The sequence below is a fragment of the Mustela nivalis genome, assembly GCF_964662115.1.
Source record: "Mustela nivalis genome assembly, chromosome: 1".
In the NCBI taxonomy this organism is placed as follows: domain Eukaryota; kingdom Metazoa; phylum Chordata; class Mammalia; order Carnivora; family Mustelidae; genus Mustela; species Mustela nivalis.
The window spans coordinates 204,901,386-204,923,494 of record NC_139020.1 but is presented as its reverse complement, the minus strand read 5'-3'; the positions used below and the strand labels follow the sequence as shown (position 1 = coordinate 204,923,494).

The following is a 22,109-nucleotide window of genomic DNA, read 5'->3' as shown; positions in this document are numbered from 1 at the left end:
AATGAAACAAACATTTGCATCAACATAATATAGAAAAAAATGAGGAATTTTGACACAAACATTTAAAGTAAAATAGGTGATCTTAATTTTAATAATAAATTGCTTTTCTATCTCAAATCTTCAAAGGCCTAGAGTCAAAACCACATTTGCATTTCTGAAGTCCGAAATCACCATCCAGCTAATGGGGAAGAATATCTCCAGATTGAAACTGATTTTCTCCTTCCATTTAAGGTGGGATTGCAATACCAAATACCTTCATCCAAGGGAAGTTCACTGAATGAGTTGAAAGGCTCAAACTCCATTCCTACAAGCAAAATTTTTCTGAACAAATGTCTGTATTTAATTCCTGCTATAATAAGCCACCACAGAAGTGGCTTAAAACAAAGATTTATCACAAGTTTCTAGAAAGTCAGAAACCTGAAATGGGTCTCATTGGGCTACAATTAAGAAATCTGCAAGTTGTGATCCTTCTGGATACTCCAGAGGAGAATTCACTCTCTTTCTTATTTCACTTTTCAGTGGCTATCTGCCTTTTTTTTAATTTCTTTTCAGAATAACAGAATTCATTGTTTATGCACCACACCCAATGCTTCATGCAATCCGTGCCCTCCATAATACCCCCACCTGGCTCCCCCAACCTCCCAACCCCTGCCCCTTCAAAACCCTCAGATTATTTTTCAGAGTCGATAGCCTCTCATGGTTTATCTCCCCTTCCAATTTCCCCCAATTCCCTTCTCCTCACCATCTCCCTATGTCCTCCATGTTATTTGTTATGCTCCACAAATAAGTGAAACCATATGATAATTGACTCTCTCTGCTTGACTTATTTCACTCAGCATAATCTCTTATCTGACTCTCTTGTTTGGTGGCCCTTCTTCCACCTTCAAAGCCCACAGCCCAAAGTCTGAAAATGTCACTCTGATTCCAATTCTTTGTCCTCCTTCTTCCACATTTAGAGTGCCATTGTGATTACACTAGTCCATCTGGATAATCCAGGTTAATGTTTTTATACTGAAATCGGTGATTAGTAGCCTTTTTCCATCTTCTGGCTACTTCTCCTTGCAAGAGAAACAAACATTTTCAAACGCTCTTTGGATTAAGAATTGGACATCTTTTGGGAGCCCATATTCTGCCTACTATAAAGTCTTCTTCATATATAAATTTTCTGATGTCACTTAAGAGCCTTTATATAAAAGAATTGAACACAGACTATATCAAACCCTATAGACATATGTGAAAACCTTTTTCTTTTTTCAAAATTACAAACACAGAAGATTCCTTGTGGAGAAGACCTAAAACTATGTACCCATCTTCTAATACAGGAACACAGCCTTGATCTCAAACTGTGCCCCATGGACTTGGATCTCTGCGTCAACACCAATAACTTGTTAGAAATGCTGAGTCTCTAGGCCCACAGGAGACTTGATGAGTCAGAATTTGTGTTTTAGCTACAAACTTCGATGATTTGTATGCATAATGAAGGTAGAAAAGTGCTGCTCTATAATCATATTCCTCACCTTCCCAATGTTGATATTTGGAGCTGGATAAATATTTGGGATTATAAATGTTTAGTTGCATCCTTTCAGACATGACCCAAATATCCCCAAAGGTATATCATGTCTGGTTGAGAACCATTGTGCCAGAGTTTGAGACAAGAAACATTGTGACAGAATTCCAATCAAGGCTTCTTCCAGTACTACAGTTATAACTGTGATATTATAATTTATGCTAAAAAATATATATATAAATGTTTGGTCTTCATCCCCATTTCCAGCATAGAGCTTCTAAAAATTTGAATTTCCTAAGTGATGAGAGCCATAAAGATGTCTTTCAGCAGGTTAATGAAGTGAGTTTAGGAAAGTACCTATAGAGAGGGGAAGCTTGCCAGGAGGACCAACAATGTGATTAGAGAATCAGAACTTCAGTTCCCATTCCCTCACTTCCTGGGATGGGAGAAGGTCTGGAGATGGAGTCTCATCACCAATGATTTAATCAATCGTGTCTATATAAGGAATATTCCATGAAACCCAAAAGAATGATTCAGAGAACACTCAAGTTGGTGAACATATGGAGAATGGTAGAATGGTATACCTTGAGAAGGCAGGGAAGCCCCATACATTTTCCCTATACCTTGCTTTATGCATCTCGTCCATCTGGAATCATCTCCCCCCTTAGGCAGCATGGTTCAGGAGGGAAGTACTCAAGAAACACACATAAACTTAGGAATGCACAAGGTCACCTACTGAGTACATCAGGTGACCACCTGAGGTCAAACCTGAGGTGAGCATGTGGATTCTTGGTAGAGAAGATCTAAAAATAACTATCCCTGACTCAAACACTGAACCACAGCCTTAGTTCTCAAAGACTGGTTTATAGACCAGGACTGGTAGCATCAGTAGCAATTGGGAAACAGTTGCAATTACAGGATCTCTGAGCCTCACCCATATTCTGCCAAATCAGAATCTGATATTGAACAGGATCCTCAAGTGAATCAAACACATGTTAGTGTTGTAGAAGTTCAGGTCTAAAATAGTGTTTCTCATCCTCTTCACTGTTGACTTTTGAAGTAGATAATTCACTGTGGTGGGGGTCATCCTGTGCATTGTGGGATATGGGGCAGCACCACTGGACTCAAGCCTCTAGGTGCCAGTAGCACCTCCCTAGTTATGACAACCAAGATTTCTTCATATCTTGTTAAGTGTTCTCTGGAGGCAAAATTGCCCCTGGTTGAGAACCACTGACCTAGAGTTTGAGAACTAGACATATCTTGGTGGAGTTCCAGTCCAAGCTTATTCCTCCCTCAACTCTTAACTCTGGGTAGCTCATTTGACACCTCTGAACCCCACTTTTCAAGTGTAGATTAAGGTTAATTATAGTACAGACCTTACAAAGTGGACTTTGCAAAAATGAAAAAAAAATCCAAATAAGATCCTAGCTCAGTGTATGGCACATAAAGCAATCCAAATATCTTATAATTAACAAACATTTAAAATTGAGCACTAAACAGCAATTCTGAATTTGCATCATCAGTATGACTCACATGATTGATCAGTCAAAAGCATCGTGAAGACAAGGGCACTGTATCCATATGTTTATCACAAATTAACATACCCCTTTCAACTGTTGAATAGAAGAACAGAAATTTTCTAGAGATATAAGGAGATCTTCTCTGCCATAACACAGTACATTGGAGGTCCATGAGACCTGGATAAGCAAATTCCTCAGTCTTGGATTTGGAGAAAACATTAACTAAAAACTGGGATAAGATGCAAAGTGGTTAGAGCTCTGGAAGGCAGGCAAGATTGTGGAGAAGGTAATAATAACTAGATTCACCTGATTACTAATCTGGTCTCCTGGGAACATAGAATTGGCAGGAAAAAACTTTTTTTCCATCCAGACCAGAGGCCCACAGGGGAATAATATGCTCAGAGGTGGAGGTAACAATGCAAACAGTGCCTAATGACCAGAGACAGAGATCTGTAAATATCTCCGCTGCTTCAATCTTTTACCATGGTGCATCCTTGTGTGGGAAAGGATATGGTTCTTGTTTTGGGGTACTCTGTCTGGCTGGGGGACCCATGCTTCAGTCATTCCTGCTGTCCTTTCAGGGAACAGAGCTTCTGACTCCATTGTCAGCTATCCAGGGACAAATTTGGACTTCCACACAGAGACTTTCATCCTGCAGACCCAACCCAGGTGAGTATCAGAGCTCAGCCGGTATTTCAGGAAAGGACCAGAGAGAATGGATCCTGACACTCTTTACCTGAGGTCAACTGAGAGCCCAACCAGCCTATTCCAGAGTCAAGAGACTATATTTTTGTTTGCTGGATTAACTACTAAGCTTAAAAATAATTAATTTAGTATATTTTATTAGTTATATTTTCTAAAGAATATAGATCTTCAAATTATTATGTTTCTTATTTCAGCTTAAAGATTTTATTTATTTGAGAAAGAGCAAGAAATAGAGAGCATGAGCAGGGGGATGTGGGTGAGGGAGAAGCAGATGTCCCCCTTAAGAAGGGACCCTGATGTGGGACTAGATCCCAGGACCCTGTGATCATTACCTGAGCCAAAGTTGATGCTTAATTGACTGAGCCACCCATGCTCAAGGAATATATTTATTCCTTATTTAATATATTTAATATATTTTAGAGAGAAGTGTTCATTGGACTCAGCATTATAAGATCATGGTTAACAATACATGGTGGGAACCAAGAAAGACTGTGGACTCTGAGGAACTAACTCAGGGTTTTGGAGGGGAGGAGGTGGAAGGTTGGGTGAGCCTGGTTGTGGGTATTGTGGAGGCCACATATTGCATGGAGCACTGGGTGTGATGCATACACAATGAATTCTGGAACACTGAAAAGAAACTTAAAAAAAATAAAAATTTTAAAAAAATACACAGTGGGAATGGAAGTGCAGTTGGATGAGACAATGTAAGGACTAGGGGGCATAAAGTGGTTCCAGTGAAATTAGAATATATTCAAGGATTTTTGCAGCTAAGGGAGTAGGGAAACAAGGCATTAGGCTTGGAGGTATGAGCAGGGAGCAAGAACTTTTTTTTTTAATTTTCAGGTATTGGTATATTTAGTTTGTTCTGTACTTATTAGAAAGATCCAGCCCCATGGAAGGTAATACTACTTTGTGACAGTAGTTTTTGAGACATACATTTTACAGTATCATCTCTCCCACTGATATTCCCTGGGGGGAGGGGGATGTACCTAAATGCAAAAAGGGATATGCCAAAGAGAATCACTTTGACACTATTTTATTACTGAGGAGGCTAATATATTTTTTTGCTTTATTTTCCATTTACTTCCTGTATGCAAATTGTTTTCACAAGTACATTGCTTTCATCTACTGGGAATCTGGTGTCTATATTGTATTTTGGTTACATTCTTAAAAAAAAAAAGAATGGTAATTTTTTCACCAAGCTTGCTGTTTGCCTCTTACTCTTTGTATTGTATATAGATGTGTTGATGGGATTCAGTGACAGCCTACCTATTTCGTGTGGTCAAATCTATCAGTTGGTCACATCATGTTCCCCTCCTTGCTTTCAAGTACTGAAATTCTTCTGCATTCTTAGTAGTAAGAGTTGATTTTTATACATATTGTCATCTTATTGCACATCTAATAGTCCCTATTTCTACCATTGTATATTTTGGAATTAAATCTTTTTGTTTGTTTGTTTGTTTTTAATAACAACTGCCTTCCGACATTATGTGAAACACACTTTTTTGTATTCAACTGAAGATCTTTTGCATCTTTATCATAAGCATGATTGAGTCCCTTCATGGTCACATATGATCAAACTACAATTTTAGCTACTATCCCTTGCAATGTATATTAAGAGGATGTTTTCCTATTCTTTTATCTCCAAGCTTTCACTTCATTTTATCCTGAACAAGAGTCCCATGTTGATGTGATTGTCGCTATTGAATATCTTGTTTATAAGATGTTAGTATTAGACTATTGTTCATTTTGTTGAAGACAATTATTTGAATCCACAATATTTAACTTGATTTATTTTCCCTAGCATTCTATTTAATGAATTCTCATTTCTTTTAAACGTGTTTCTATATAAATGTGCACTTTTGTGAACACAAAGAGTCAAACAAAGCAAGAGACGCCCTGCTCCTTTGGATCATAGGTTATAATGGAGAACAGGGAATTAAGTGCTAGCATAACACAAGGTCTTCAAGGATAAATCATATATAGGAATGGGATAGACTGTCACAGAACATGCCAGATTTTACAGAGTATGGTCTAACAAGGTTTCTTCATGACAGACAAGGAACAGAAAACCAGGCCAAGTGAGGACCCATTGGATTTTGTGTCAAACAAAAATCAAAACCCAAAACCCATCATAACAAAGGAAGGAATGTCATTAAGGAAAATAAGAAGACCCAAAATCATCCACAATTATATCAGGCACATAGGGTGGACCCCATGAGGAGGACAGTGGAGCAGTCAACATAGGATCCCTGGAGTCTGATGTAACCTAAGCACTCACACTGAAAACCTTTTCTCTCTGCAAACTGGTCTTCTGATAGACTCTTTATTGATACTCTTTTCCCACATTAGCCACCACTGGACTTCTATTAAAACCATTTTTTTTTCTTTTATGAAGTGGATTCCATTTTTGTTTTTTTTACTGTCCACAGTAAGCATGCCTTTTACATTAAGATGAAGCATGTATGCACATGCAAACACACAAATCCCCATATATGTACACACACACACACATATAAACACAACTGAACAGAGAATAGCCATTGATACACTAAGAGGAAGGAACTCTATATACGCTATGGAGTATTATGTCTCCATCAGAAAGGATGAATACTCAACTTTTGAAGCAACATGGATGGGACTGGAAGAGATTATGTTGAGTGAAATAAGTCAAGCAGAGAGAGTCAATTATCATATGGTTTCATTTATTTGTGGAGCATAACAAATAGCATGGAGGACAAGGGAAGATGAAGAGGAGAAGGGAGTTGAGGGAAATTGAAAGAGGAGGTGAACCATGAGAGACTATGGACTCTGAAAAACAATCTAAGGGTTTTCAAGGGGCTGGGGGTGGGAGGTTGGGAGAACAAGTAGTGGGTATTAGAGAGGGCACGGATTGCATGGAGCACTGGGTGTGGTGCAAAAACAATGAATACTGTTAAGTTAAAAAGTAAAAAAAAAAGAGGAATGAACTCTGCTCAACTTTATATATATATGGACTCAATCTATTGACCATCTTAGTAGGATGAATACCACTACCGCCACTATTCTGGTGAGAATATTACAATTTTAGAATGAGTTTGTTGTCTTCCCAAATTCAAATGGCTACTGTGTGGTAGATCCAGGATTCAAAATTCATTAACTAATCACAAAATTTTGCATTCAATATCATTTGGGAAAATATTTTACCATTTAATCTTGGCGAATACCCTCTATTTTTGTACCTTGTGTATTTCCTTTAGTCAATGTGTTTTCCTTTTATTCATACATCTAGTGGGTGTTCATACATTAAGGTGTCTTGACACCATAAATATATCACTCTTTTCTCTTTTGGACTAATGGGTTTTTGCTGCCTTATTAGTTATTCTGGGTATCAAGGGGTTGGAAGGCAGCCAGAACCAGGGAATATTTCGTGTCTTCATGATCTCTTAGGGACCATCTGGACTTATTAGACCTTTCTCCCCCTTCTTTTTCTCTTCCTTTAAAATTTTTGTAGTTAACTAAATACAGGAAAAACTGGTCATATTTAAATAAAGCACCAAGTTATATGTTCATGGGAGTCTTACCAACTGGAATGTGGGGACTTTTCTATATTCCTTTGGGTAATGATAACTTGATGCTGAGATCTTAACTAATATCATTTCCTTCCTAAATATGTAGCTGGAGGTGAGAAGAGCCTGGTAGTTACATGGCCCCAGGAGTCTGTTGTGTCCCAATATGGTACCCTTAAAATACAGCCTCCAGAGTGTTAACCAACACTTGAAAATAAGGAATGGATCCATATTTATTAACAGTTTTTCTAGGAGAAAAATTAATGAAGTGCAAGGAATATCACATGAATGAAAGACTCCCTTCCTTCTTGAAATCTCAGGTGCCACCTTGTTCAACATTCCCTGACATCATCACTCATCACTCTCCCTCTTGCTGGTCTCCTGACCACACTAGCTCCATTTTTAGAACTGTCTGAAACAAGTACTTTCCTCAGGCCTTTGCACTGGCTCCTTTTCCTGCAGGGCACATATCCCGCAAATAAACTTGTGTCTTCTCTGCAGATTTCCCTGAGGTCTGTCTTCAAATGTCACCTTGTGTTGAGGTCTTCCAAAGTCCCAGTAAAGGGCACACCTCATCCAATTTCTTTAATCCAATTTCTTTAATGTCTGCATTTTTACCTATGTAAATATATTTTCCCATGTAAATATAGCACTTCTGCCATGTTACTAATGTCTGTGCTAAAAGTAATTATTTTTTTCTTAATTTCAAGTCACTACAACCATGACACAGGGCATGGCAATGATACCCAATTTTCAGGATTTCTTCTTCTGGGATTATCAAACAAACCAGAACTGCAGCTCCCCATATTTGGGCTTTTCCTCTCCATGTACCTGATCACTCTATTTGGAAACCTGCTCATCATTCTGGCTGTCAGCTCTGACTCTCAAATCCACACCCCCATGTACTTCTTCCTTGCCAACCTATCCTTTGTAGACATCTGTTTCACAACCACCACCATCCCAAAGATGTTGGTGAATATACAGACGCAGAGCAAAGTTATAACCTATACAGGATGCATCAGCCAGATCTGCTTTGCCTTACTCTTTGCAGGATGGGATGACTTACTCCTGGCTGTGATGGCCTATGACCGTTTTGTGGCCATCTGCCACCCCCTGCAGTACACGGTCATCATGAACCCCTGGCTCTGTGGAGTCCTGGCTCTGGTGTCCTGCATCGTTAGTGTTCTGAATTCCTTATTACAGAGCTTGCTGTTGTTGCATCTTTCCTTCTGTTCAGAGGTGGAAATCCCGCACTTCTTCTGTGAACTCCATCAGATGATCCAACTTGCTTGTTCTAATACCTTTCTTAATGACACAGTGATATATGTTTCAGCTGTACTGCTGGCTGGTGCTCCCCTTGCTGGGATCCTTTGTTCATACTCTAAGATTATTTCATCCATAAGAAGAATCTCATCAGCTGAGGGCAAATACAAAGCATTTTCCACCTGTGCATCTCACCTCTCAGTTGTCTCCTTATTTTATTGTACGGTCCTGGGAGTGTACCTTAGCTCTGCTGCTACCCAGAGCTCCCACGCAAGTGCAGTAGCTTCAGTGATGTACATGGTGGTCTCACCCATGCTGAACCCCTTCATCTACACCCTGAGGAACAGAGACATAAAAGAGGCTCTAGAAAGAGTCTTCAGGAGGGCACCTATAAAAGGGACAATTGTCCTGGTGGTGAAGAAGTGCCTTGATTGAAGGACTCAAAGCCATGATTTTTGATCATTGTGACATAGAATCTGCTCCTTTTTCCAGAAACTTCTATTTCTTACAATTTCAGAATACTCTATTTAGTAAGCTTTCTGCTCTGTCTGAAAAACAGACAATTTACCACTAGGTACATTCTCATATGTTCCCACAGTTCTTCCCAAGCTTGGATTAGTTACATTTAGACTGGATATTATAATAGAAGAATAAAACGGAAATATTCAGTGCCTGTACTTCTTTAAAAAAAAAGAAATATTTGAAAGCTGTTTCTTTTACAAGACCACTTTGATATCTGAAAAATTATTTCTTTTCAGATGGCATATATCATGCCAAGTAAAATTTCCCTAGACTTACTAAAGGAATAATCATGAGTTGTATTACTTATATGGATAAAACTAACACTTGGTATCTAAGGCCATTTATATAATTTCACCATAGAGGAAAATACAAAATCAGTTTTCACATTGGGTCTGCTATCATTCCCTTTTACTCCTTAACTGCGCTTCTGAATGATGTAGACCTTTTTTTCCATTTTATTTTATTTTATTTCTTTTCAGTATTCCAGCATTCATTGTTTATGCACCACACCCAGTGCTCCATGCAGTACCTGCCCTCCATAATACCCACCACCAGGCTCACCCAACCCCTACCCCCGCCCCCTCGAAAACCCTCAGTTTGTTTCTCAGAGTCCACAGTCTCTCATGGTTCATCTCCCTCTCCAATTTCCCCCATCTCACTTCTCTCCATCTCCCCATGTCCTCAGTGTTGTTCCTTATGCTCCACAAGTAAGTGAAACCATATGATACTTGACTGTCTCTGCTTGAATTGTCATCATCTCCTTTAAGGTTCAGCCAATGGACAGTGATGCCTGTAACACTCACCTGTGGCCACCATACTTGTGAAGCAACCTGAGCCAATGTTATGGATGAACTGTTACTTGTCATTATTATTGTTGTTGTTTAATGTTGTTAACAAATAATTGACATCATTTTACATTAATTACATGTGTACAATGCAATGATTCAATATTTGTATATATTGCAAAGTGACCAGAATAAGTTCAGTTAACATCCATTACAATATACAGTTACAAACTTTCCTTCAGAATGAGAATCATCAAGATCACTTCTCCTAGCTTCTTTCAAATGTGTGATACAGTTTTTTTAGCTAAATCCACCATTCTAGACATAATATGCCCATGACTTACTCATTTTATAACAGGAAATTTTTACTTTTTGACATTATCATGCATTTCACCCAATCCCGACCTCCTAGTTCAGGGCACTACCAATCTGTTCTGCATATCCACAAGCTTGGATTGGTTTCGTCTTGGTTTAAGGTTCCACATGTAGGTGAGATCATAGTATTTATCTTCTTCTGTCTGAATTATTTCATCGAGCATAATGCCCTGAGGATCCATCCATGGTGACACAAATGCCAAGATTCCACTCATTAGTATGACTAAACAATATCCCATTATATATATATATATATATATATATATATATATAACTATATATATATAGGTATCTATAGGTATATGTATGTATATAGGTATATATATATATACACGTATATATACACGTACATATACCTATAGATACCTATTATATATATTATTATTATGTATATATTATATATTATATATTATATATTATATATATTATATCTTGTTTCATTTATTCTTCTCCTGCCCACTTAAGCCCCCATGTTGCATCACCACTTCCTCATATCAGGGAAATCATATGATAGTTGTCGTTCTCCACTTGACTTATTTCTCTAAGCATAATATGCTCTAGTTCCGTCCACATTGTTGCAAATGCCAAGATTTCATTTCTTTTAATGGCTCTATAGTATTCCATTGTGTATATATACCACATCTTCTTGATCCATTCATCTGTTGATGGACATCTAGGTTCTTTCCATAGTTTGGCTATTGTGGACATTGCTGCTACAAACATTCGGGTGCATGTGCCCCTTTGGATCACTACATTTGTATCTTTAGGGTAAATACCCAATAGTGCAATTGCTGGGTCATAGGGCAGTTCTATTTTCAACATTTTGAGGAACCTCCATGCTGTTTTCCAGAGTGGTTGCACCAGCTTGCATTCCCACCAACAGTGTAGGAGGGTTCCCCTTTCTCCGCATCCTCGCCAGCATCTGTCATTTCCTGACTTGTTCATTTTAGCCATTCTGACTGGTGTGAGGTGATATCGCATTGTGGTTTTGATTTGTATTTCCCTGATACTGAGTGATATGGAGCACTTTTTCATGTGTCTGTTGGCCATCTGGATGTCTTCTTTGAAGAAATATCTGTTCAAATCCTCTGCCCATTTCTTGATTGGGTTATTGGTTCTTTGGGTGTCAAGTTTGCTAAGTTCCTTATAGATTTTGGACACTAGTCCTTTATCTGATATGTCTTCTCCTATTCTGTCAGTTGTCTTTTGATTTTGTTAACTGTTTCCTTTGCTGTGCAAAAGCTTTTGATCTTGATAAAATCCCAATAGTTCATTTTTGCCCTTGCTTCCCTTGCCTTTGGCGAAGTTCCTAGGAAGATGTTGCTGCGGCTGAGGTTGGAGAGGTTGCTGCCTGTGTTCTCCTCAAGGATTTTGATGGATTCCTTTCTCACATTGAGGTCCTTTATCCATTTTGAGTCTATTTTTGTGTGTGGTGTAAGGAAATGGTCCAATTTCATTTTTCTGCATGTGGCTGTCCAATTTTACCAACACCATTTATTGAAGAGGCTGCCTTTTTTCCATTGGACATTCTTTCCTGCTTTGTCGAAGATTAGTTGATTGTAGAGTTGAGGGTCTATTTCTGGGCTCTCTATTCTGTTCCATTGATCTATGTGTCTGTTTTTGTGCCAGTACCATGTTGTCTTGATGATTACAGCTTTGTAATAGAGTTTGAAGTCTGGAATTGTGATGCCACCATCTTTGGCTTTCTTTTTCAATATTCCTTTGGCTATTCGAGGTCTTTTCTGGTTCCATATAAATTTTAGAATTATTTGTTCCATTTCTTTGAAAAAGATGGATGGAATTTTTATAGGAATTGCATTATATGCTTTAACCAAATCAAAAGAGATCCCAAATTGTGAGGGGGGGAGAAAGGGGATAAAAAGAGGTTCAGAAAGAAAGAAAGAAAAAGAAAGAGTTAAAAAAAGAAAATGAATAAGGAAAAGTATTAAAAAGAAAAATATATATATTAGATAAACTAGTTTAAAAACGTTAAAAAATGAAAAGGGTAAAAGTTAAAAAAATTTTAGCAGAAGAAGAGAAAAAAAAAAGAAAAAGAAAAAAAATTAAATTAACTGCAAGACTAAAGAATCACAGGGAGAAAGCCATGAATTCCGTGCTTTGCTTTCTCCTCCTCTGGATTCTGCTGCTCTCCTTGGTATTGAAACTGCACTCCTTGGTAGGTGAATTTGGTCTTGGCTGGATTTCTTGTTTATCCTCTGGGGGAGGGGCCTGTTTTAGTGATCCTCAAGTGTCTTTGCCCCAAACGGAATTGCACCGCCCTTACCAGGGGCCAGGCTGAGTAATCCGCTCAGGTTTGCTTTCAGGAGCTTTTGTTCCCTGAGTGCTTTCTGTAGAGTTCCAGAGGATGGGAATACAAATGGCAGCCTCCTGGTCTCTGGCCCGGAGGAGCCAAGAGCCCGGAGCCCCATTCCTCAGTGTGCCCTCAGAGAACAGCGCCCAGTATCTCCCGTCTGGCTGACCTCCGGCCGTGCTCTGAGCTCACCAAGACTGCAACAGGTTCAAGGTAACTTGGAGCTGGGAGCTCACTGCCGGCTCTGTCTCTGTAGCCGGCTTCCCCGTTCTAATATCTGTAAGCTCTGTGACACTCAGACACCCCCCGATCCTTCTGTGACCCTGTGGGACCAGAGGCCAAACTGACCCTGTGTGGGCTTTGCCCTGGTTTAGCATCTGGAGCCATGTCCCTCAGCGGAAAAGACTTTTAAAAGTCCTGATTTTGTGCTCCATTGCTCTGCTGCTTGCCAGGAGCTGGCCCCTCCTCCCGGGGACTATCTTCCCGTCGCTTTGGATTCACTTCTCCACCAGACCTACCTTTCAGTAAGTGTTTTTTTTTCTGTTTCTGAATTGCTTCTCTTCTTCTCTTTGATCTGCCAATGGATTTGCAGGTGTTTGCAATCTTTAGATAAGCTATCTAGCTGATATCCTGCTAGCTGAAGTAGTCTCAGCCTCCTACTTTTCTGTCATCTGGACTCCCTAGTATGGATATTTAAACATTACTAATTCTTCCAATCAATGATCATATAATATCTTTCCATTTCCTTGTGTCTTCAATTTCATTCAGCAATGTCTTATAGCTTTCAGTGTACAGATGTTTCACCTCCTTGTTAAATTCATTCTTAGGCATTTTATTCTTGATGCAGCTCTAATTGGGATTTTTTCTTAATTTCTCTTTCTGAGAGTTTCTTATTAGTGTATAGAGTTGCAACCAATTTTTCTATATTTGTATATCCTGCTGAATTCATTGATTACTTATAACAATATTTTTCTTTTAAACAATTCATTGAATTACAATGACATAGAAGAAACTAAGCAGATTTGTGTTGGAGGGGATGTGGAGAAAGGGGAACCCTCTTCCACTGTTGGTGGGAATGCAAGTTGGTGCAGCCTCTTTGGAGAACAGTGTGGAGATTCCTCAAGAAATTAAAAACAGAACTTCCCTATGACCCTGCCATTGCACTCCTGGGTATTTACCCCAAAGATACGGATGGAGTGAAAATAAGGGCCATCTCTACCCCAATGTTTATAGCAGCAATGGCCATGGTCACCAAACTGTGGAAAGAACCAAGATGCCCTTCAACGGATGAATGGATAAGGAAGATGTGGTCCATATACACTATGGAGTATTATGCCTCCATCAGAAAGGACGAATACCCAACTTTTGTAGCAGCATGGATGGGACTGGAAGAGATTATGCTGAGTGAAATAAGTCAAGCAGAGAGAGTCAATAATCATATGGTTTCACTTATTTGTGGAGCATAACAAATAGCATGGAGGACATGGGGAGTTAGAGAGGAGAAGGGAGTTGGGGGAAATTGGAGGGGGTGGTGAACCATGAGAGACTATGGACTCTGAAAAAAAATCTGAGGGTTTTGAAGGGGCAAGGGGTGGGAGGTCGGGGTACCAGGGGGTGGGTATTACAGAGGGCACGTATTGCATGGAGCACTGGGTGTGGTGCAAAAATAATGAATACTGCTATGCTGAAAATAAATAAAAATAAATTTTAAAAAAATGTAAAATTTCCTGAATTCAAGTAATCATACAAAAATTAAGAATACATGCCATCATGATGCCCATTTATATATAATTCAAGAAAATGCACAAAAGCTTTAAAGATTTATTATATATTGTAAAAAAATGCAATCAACCTGAAAACTCTGTTTCTTTATATCTAATTCAGGTGGGGGTTGCTGGGAATAAATACAGTGTTTGGAAGTATTTGGTGATTCCAACAAGCCTTTCATGGGTAAGAAGCATAGACATGTATATGTATATGTACATTTTTACAATACATCCTACAAATACACTCCTAAACATGTATGTACAAAACAGACACAATAACCACATCTCTTATATTGAAAAGAAATCTGAAAGAAATTTGGAGAGGTTAGAAATCAAAAGACAATATTTGAATTATCATGAAATTAAAAGGATATATATTTAGACACAAAGGCTTAAGGTAGAATGGGCAAACATTAATTTTAGTAATGAATTCCTGTTTTTAATCTCAATGCAAAAATGGACAACAATCAGAATTTATAGTTTCTTAAAGATTTTGTTTATTTATTTGGCAGAGAAAAAGATCACAAGTAGACATAGAGGCAGGCAGAGGGAAAGCCATGACATCATTAAACTTGGTAAGAAGGAATTCAGAATACATGTGACCTAGGACAGAAGAAGCAGTAGTCCACAGGTCTGGGGATTCATGACTGTGTAATGCAGGGGATGGGAGATGGCCACAAACCAGTCATAGGCCATCATGGTCAGAAGAAAGTCATCCAGTACAGCACAGAGTATGAAAAAGTACATCTGTGTGAGGCAGCCTGCATAGGTTATGAATTTTATCTGAGTCTGGATTTTCCACAGCATCTTGGGGATGGTGATGTAAGTGGAACATATGTCTGCAAAGGACAGGATGGAGAGGAAGCAGTAAATGGAGGTGTGGAGGGATGGGATTCAAAACTAACAACCAGAATGATAAGCAGATTCCAAAGCACAATGATCATGTACATGGAGAGTAAAAGTCCAAATATGAGGGTTTGCAGTTCCATTTGCTCTGACAATCCCAGAAGATAAAATTCGTATAACATGTCCTGGTTCTAGGTGGTGGAGATGTCTACCAGGGAATAAAAAATAAATGACTAATTTTTTTCAATAAGGAACATTACAAACATCATTGAAATCCTAAAATTTTCATTTTATATTCAGAAAGTGAATATCCATAGATTTTATATGGAAATTGTCCCCTCTCAGGACCCCACATTCCAGCTCTGAATAGGAATGCACATTCCACACTTGGCCTTTTCCCAAGTACTCATGTATTCTATACTTTCAGTGAGAAATTCTGTCACACATTTGGGGAATAAACTTTCATACTGACTAACCTCCAGGGAAAGAGTATAGGTGTCGAGAAACAAAGTCTGCATAGTGCAGTGATGGAGAAGATAAGCAAGTAAAAGATTAGATAGAATGTCAGAAGGTGACAGGTGGTATGAAGAAAAATCTAGTAAAAAGAAAAAGTATATGGAGGTGCTTTTTTTTTTTTTTTTTTTTTTTTTTTTTACTGGTTGCTTGGATATGCCAGCACACACTTCTACAGAGGCCTCAAGAGGAGACAGCAGGGTTATCCAGGGAAGTGTGTACCCATCAGAGGGAATAATCTTGTCAGAGACTCTGAAGAGATAGGAATCCATAATTGTGGGGGAGTGGGAAACCTTAGTTTTGTCTGATCCCAGGAATTCAACTAGATAGCTATCAAATCATTCTGAATACCTGCAAACTGAACCAGATATCTAATAGCTACAGCTCTACAAATAGAAAAGTGACCACTTTCTGCAAGGTAGGAGGTTTGGTGAAGTGAATCCAAGGCAATACAGGGAAAGATAAACTGCAGGGGGAGGGAACCTCCAAAAGCCCACTATCAGAAAGTCATATAGGGGTGGAGGCAAGATGGCAGAGAAGTAGCAGGGTGAGACGACATCAGGTAGCGGGAGATCAGATAGATAGCTTATCAATCCATTCTGGACACCTAGTGATTGAAGAAAAGAAGAGCAGCAATTTTAGAAAGAGAAAATTGACCACTTTCCAAAAGGTAGGACTGGTGGAGTAGTGAATCCAAAGCTATGGGAATACAGACCGTGGGGGAAGGGGCCAGCTCCCAGCAAGTGGCAGAGCAATGGAGAACAAAATCAGAACTTTTAAAAGTCTGCTTCACTGAGGGATACCACTCCAGAGGCTAAACCGGGGTGAAGCCCATGCAGGGACAGCATGGTCTCAGGTCCTGTGGGGTCACAGAAGGATTGGGGGTGTCTGAGTGCTGCAGATCTCACAGGTATTAGAGCAGGGAAGCCATCTACAGAGATGGAGCTGAGGAGTGAGCTCTCAACTAGGGTTACCTTAAATTGTGATCTGTGGCACAGGACACTGCTCTGTGAGCGGAGACCCCAAAAGATCCAGGAAGACACCCCCCCCGGAAGAGCTCAGGAATCCGCAGGGTTCAGAGACTCCAGGCGGGGCTGTGTGCCAGAGACAGAAAAGCTAGGTCACAGGCAGGATGAGCTAGGAGCGCGGCCAGAGGCCAGGGAGACAGGAGTGATTGAGCACTTTTTTCGAGGGCTCACGGGCTCACTGAGGAGTGGAGCCCCCGGTCCTCCAGGCTGGAGATTGGGAGGCCGCCATTTTCATTCCCATCCTCCACAAGCCTACAGAAAGAGTTGGGGGGGGGGGCAAGATGGCGGGGAAGTAGGAGGAGGCACCTTTTCAACCTGTACCCTAAAGTGAGCTGATTACCTACCAAAGAACTGTGATCACCCATGAAATCAGCCTGAGATCAGAATTATACACATCTGGATCTCTACAGGGGCATAAGATGCCAGTGGGCAGGTAAAGCAGAGTGGGAATGGCAGACTGATATCGGAAGATGAAGAAAAGGGGGAGGGAGCCACCAGAGGTGTCCAGTTGGAAAGTAATACCCCTAATATGAGCGAGAGTGCCCTGGATCTGGGGACCAGCATTAATTTGGAGACTGATTGAAAGCACTTCAAAAGAGCAAAGTATCACAGGGTGGGGGGCATATTGTGGGAATCAGGGCAGTTAGGGACAAGGACAGCCTCCCCTGGCACTGAGCCAGAGAGTGCGGTGGAGAAACCAGGTCTTAGTCCCTGAGACACCAGCATGCCTGAGATTGTGTGGGTTCTGGCTCCTGTGAGGGGATGGGAGCCACGCCAGATGGCAGAACGTGCAAGCCCTGCTACAGAGCCTGAGATAGGTGTGCCGCTCATCCTCCCCTGAGAGAGGTACAAAGGCCCAGCTGGTGCTCTTTGATAAGCGCCATTGTTTCAGAGCCTAAGACTCATGCCCAAACTCTCCCCTGAGAGAGGTGCAGGAAGGCCCAGCCTGGTGCTCTCAGACCTGTGCCCCGTTCTCAGAGCCTGAGACACGTGCACGACCCACAGCCTCCCCTGAAAGAGGTGCACGCAAACTGGGCGCTCTTAGAATCAGAAAGATCAGGCACTCCCAGCCTGGGCCAGTGGGAAAATCTCAGTGTGCCATTGCTGCTTGGAACCTCTCTGGCGGTCTGGAGCTGCCCAGACAGCCGCCGCTGCCGTGGTTTAGGGTACAAGCAGAAGATCCTACATACCCAGGGACCGCGACTTGGAACCTACTCTGCCAGCAGCCAAGGGGAAATTTATATTGGTTATGCAACATCCACAAAAGAGCAGACTGAGGATTCTCTCTGAGAGGGAGGTCAGGATACAGTTTGCTTTCCTCTAAACCTACAAAAACCATCAAAAGTGGTCAAGGTGAGAGGGAGAAAAAAAAAAAGGTGAACAAATATAAAAAACCTCCAGAGAACAAAAGCCTGAAAAAACAGGTTTTCTCAGAGCCCACCCCCTTAAGGGGGACTAGAGGACTTAACTCAGGGAACATCATTGACTGAAAACCCACGTGGCAGGCCCTTCCCCCAGAAAATCAACCAGGAAAAAACAAACAAACAAAAAAAGACTACAAGAGAACCACCACCACTACTTCATAGGACAACTTTTATCTTTAATTTGTTCCCACTATTCTGGCTCATTTTTTTATACAGATAATTTTTTAACCTATTTACCATTACAGAGAGGTGTCCAGTACATCAAATTCCATAATAACCTTCTAACCTGAAATTTTTGATACATACACCTGTGTTTTTCTTTTGCATTTCTACATTTTGAATTTTTTAGTTTAGTTTAGTCTAGTTTATTCCTCTTTTATTTTTATTTTCTAATATTCATATAGAATTAAACGTCAAAGTAATCCCCTTTCCCCAATCAACACTACCCATATAGGTAAAACAATTTTTAATCCCCCTTTAACCTAGAAAAGTTGAGTTCTTAACAAAGATATCAAGATACATCCAGAAAGGATCAAAACAAACTTCATCGCCCACACTGAGATTTTGTAACCACTCTAGCATTCTTTTCGTCCACCAGTGTTTCTGTGCTTTTCTGTTTTTACTGATAGTATATAAATCTTACACTTGGGGTTCTTTCGACTGCTTGCTTCCTTTATTTGCATATATACTTTTTTTCTCTTGTTATATATTTTTTTAAATTTTTTCAATTTATTTATATTCAGAAAAACATTATTCATTATTTTTTCACCACACCCAGTGCTCCATGCAATCCGTGCCCTCTATAATACCAAACACCTGGTACCCCAACCTCCCAACCCCCACCACTTCAAACCCCTCAGATTGTTTTTCAGAGTCCATACTCTCGTGATACACCTCCCCTTCCAATTTACTCCCTTCTCCTCTCTAACACCCCTTGTCCTCCATGATATTTGTAATGCTCCACAAATAAGGGAAACCATATGATAATTGACTCTCTCTGCTTGACTTATTTCACTCAGCATAATCTCTTCCAGTCCCGTCCATGTTGCTACAAAAGTTGGGTATTCATCCTTTCTGATGGAGACATATTACTCCATAGTGTATATGGACTACATCTTCCTTATCCATTCGTCCGTTGAAGGGCATCTTGGTTCTTTCCATAGTTTTGTGACTGTGGCCATTGCTGCTATAAACATTGGGGTACAGATGGCCCTTCTTTTAACGATATCTGTACCCTTAGGGTAAATACCCAGGAGTGCAATGTCAGGGTCATAGGGAAGGTCTAATTTTAATATCTTGAGGAATCTCCACACTGTTTTCCAAAGAGGATGCACCAACTTGCATTCACACCAACAGTGTAAGAGGGTTCCCCTTTCTCCACATCCTCTCCAACACATGTTGTTTCCTGTTTTGTTAATTTTGGCCATTCTAACTGGTGTAAGGTGAAATCTCAATATGGTTTTAATTTGAATCTCCCTGAGGGCTAATGGGCTACAAGGATGGTTCAAAATTCGCAAATCAATCAATGTGATACAACAAATTAATATGAGAAGAGAGGAGAACCACATGGTCCTCTCAATTGATGCAGAAAAAGCACTTGACAAAATCCAGCATCCGTTCATGATCAAAACGCTTCAAAGTATAGGGATAGAGGGAACATTCCTGAACCTAATCAAATCTATCTATGAAAGACCCACAGCAAATATCATCTTCAATGGGAAAAAGCTTGGAGCCTTCCCGTTGAAATCAGGAACAAGACAAGGCTGCCCACTTTCACCACTCTTGTTCAACATAGTATTAGAAGTCCTAGCAACAGCAATCAGACAACAAAGAGAAATAAAAGTTATCCAAATTGGCAATAAAGAAGTCAAACTCTCTCTCTTTGCAGATGACATGATTCTTTATATGGAAAACCCAAAATACTCCATCCCCTAACTAATGGAACTCATACAGCAATTCAGCAACGTTGCAGGATACAAAGTCAATGTGCAGAAATTAGTGGCTTTCTTATACACTAACAATGAAAATACAGAAAGGGACATTAGAGAATCGATTCCATTTACTATAGCACAAAGAACCATAAGATACCTGGGAATAAACCTAACCAAAGAAGCAAAGGATCTGTACTCGAGGAACAACAGAACACTCATGAAAGAAATTGAAGAAGACACAAATATATGGAAGACCATTCCATGCTCTTGGATCGGAAGAATAAACATTGTTAAAATGTCTCTACTGCCTAGAGCAATATATACTTTTACTGCCATTCTGATCAAAATTCCACCGGTATTCTTCAAAGAGCTAGAGCAAATAATCCTAAAATTTGTATGGAATCAGAAGAGACCCCAAAACGCTAAGGAAATGTTGAAAAACAAAAATAAAACTGGGGGCATCACGTTACCTGATTTCAAGCTTTATTACAAAGCTGTGATCACCAAGACAGCATGGTACTGGCCTGAAAACAGACACATAGACCAGTAGAACAGAGTAGAGAGCCCAGATATGGACCCTCAACTCTATGGTCAATTAATCTTCAACAAAACAGGAAAAAATATACAGTGGAAAAAAGACAGTCTCTTCAATAAATGGTGCTGGGAAAACTGGACAGCTATATGTAGAAGAATGAAATTCGACCATTCTTATACACCGTACACAAAGATAAACTCAAAATGGATGAAAGAGATTAAGAGTCACTTATGGTTTGTCTCCCTCCCAATCCCATCTTCTTTCATTTATTCTTCTCGTACCCACTTAAGCCCCCATGTTAAAAAATAAAAAATTATATTAAAAAAAAATGGATGAAAGACCTCAATGTGAAACAGGAATCCCTCAGAATCCTAGAGGATAACATAGGCAGTAATCTCTTCGATATCAGCCACAGCAACTTCTTTCAAGATATGTCTCCAAAGGCAAAGGAAACAAAAGCGAAAATAAACTTTGGGACTTAATCAAAATCAAAAGCTTCTGCACAGCAAAGGAAACAGTCAAAAAATAAAGAGGCAACCCACGAAATGGGAGAAGATATTTGCATATCACAGTACAGACAAAAGGTTGATATCCAGGATCCATAATGAACTCCTCAAACTCAACAGACACGAAACAGGCAAACATATCAAGAAAAAGGCAGAAGATATGAACAGACACTTCTCCAATCAAAACATACAAATGGCTATCAGACACATGAAAAAATGTTCTTGTTATATACTTTTATCACTTTTTTTTTTGTCTGTTTGTTTGTATAACTTCATAAATCTTACATTGGGGCCCATTTGGGAAGAACCTTCTCTTTCATCTTCCCTTTCTTTACGTCTCTCTCTCACTCTTTTTTTTTTTTCTTTTCTCTCATTTCAGTGGGGAATCCTGATTACTCAGAAGTGTTCCACAGTGCACACGGACTGCACCACAGTCGATACATTCAGCTACATCTGTTCAGTCATCTCTCACCAAAATGACTAGGAGGAGGAATGCCCAACAGAAGAAAAATACAGAGGATGGACCTTCTTCAACAGAGCTAAAGGCTATCAACATAGAAAATATTTCAGAAAAAGAATTCAGGCTAACAATTATCCAGGCAATAGCTAGGTTGGAGAAAGCCTTGGATGACCAAAAGGAATTGATTAGGGCCGAGCTGAAAACAACCAAAGAGGATGTTCACAATGTTAGGGCAGAGCTAATAGCTACCAGGGCTGAGGTTTACAATGCTCTCAATGAATTCAAATCTAATCTAAATTATCTCAAAGCTAGGGTAACTGAGACAGAAGTAATCTGGAGATTACTTAGTGATCTGGAGGACAAAGAGATAGAGAAAAGGATCAAGAGGAAGTCTGGAACAAACAGCGTAGAAGCCACGAAAACAGAATCAGGGAAATAAAAGATGCCATGGAACATTCCAACGTCAGGATTATTAGAATCCCTGATGGGCAGGAGAAAGAAAGAAGGCTAGAAGGTATAGTGGAACAAATTCTTCATGAAAATGTTCGCAATATCGTGAATGGA

The 22,109-nt window shown here is 39.8% G+C and overlaps 1 protein-coding gene across 1 annotated transcript; it reads left to right on the top strand.

Moving 5' to 3' along the window:
• Positions 1 to 7,940: 7,940 nt before the first annotated feature.
• On the top strand, positions 7,941 to 8,978 carry LOC309862764 (olfactory receptor 7A17-like; the record flags this gene model as incomplete). Its single annotated transcript, XM_082726989.1, has 1 exon — positions 7,941 to 8,978. The coding sequence occupies one exon, from the start codon at positions 7,941 to 7,943 to the stop codon at positions 8,976 to 8,978; it is 1,038 nt and encodes a 345-aa protein (XP_082583115.1).
• Positions 8,979 to 22,109: the final 13,131 nt, after the last annotated feature.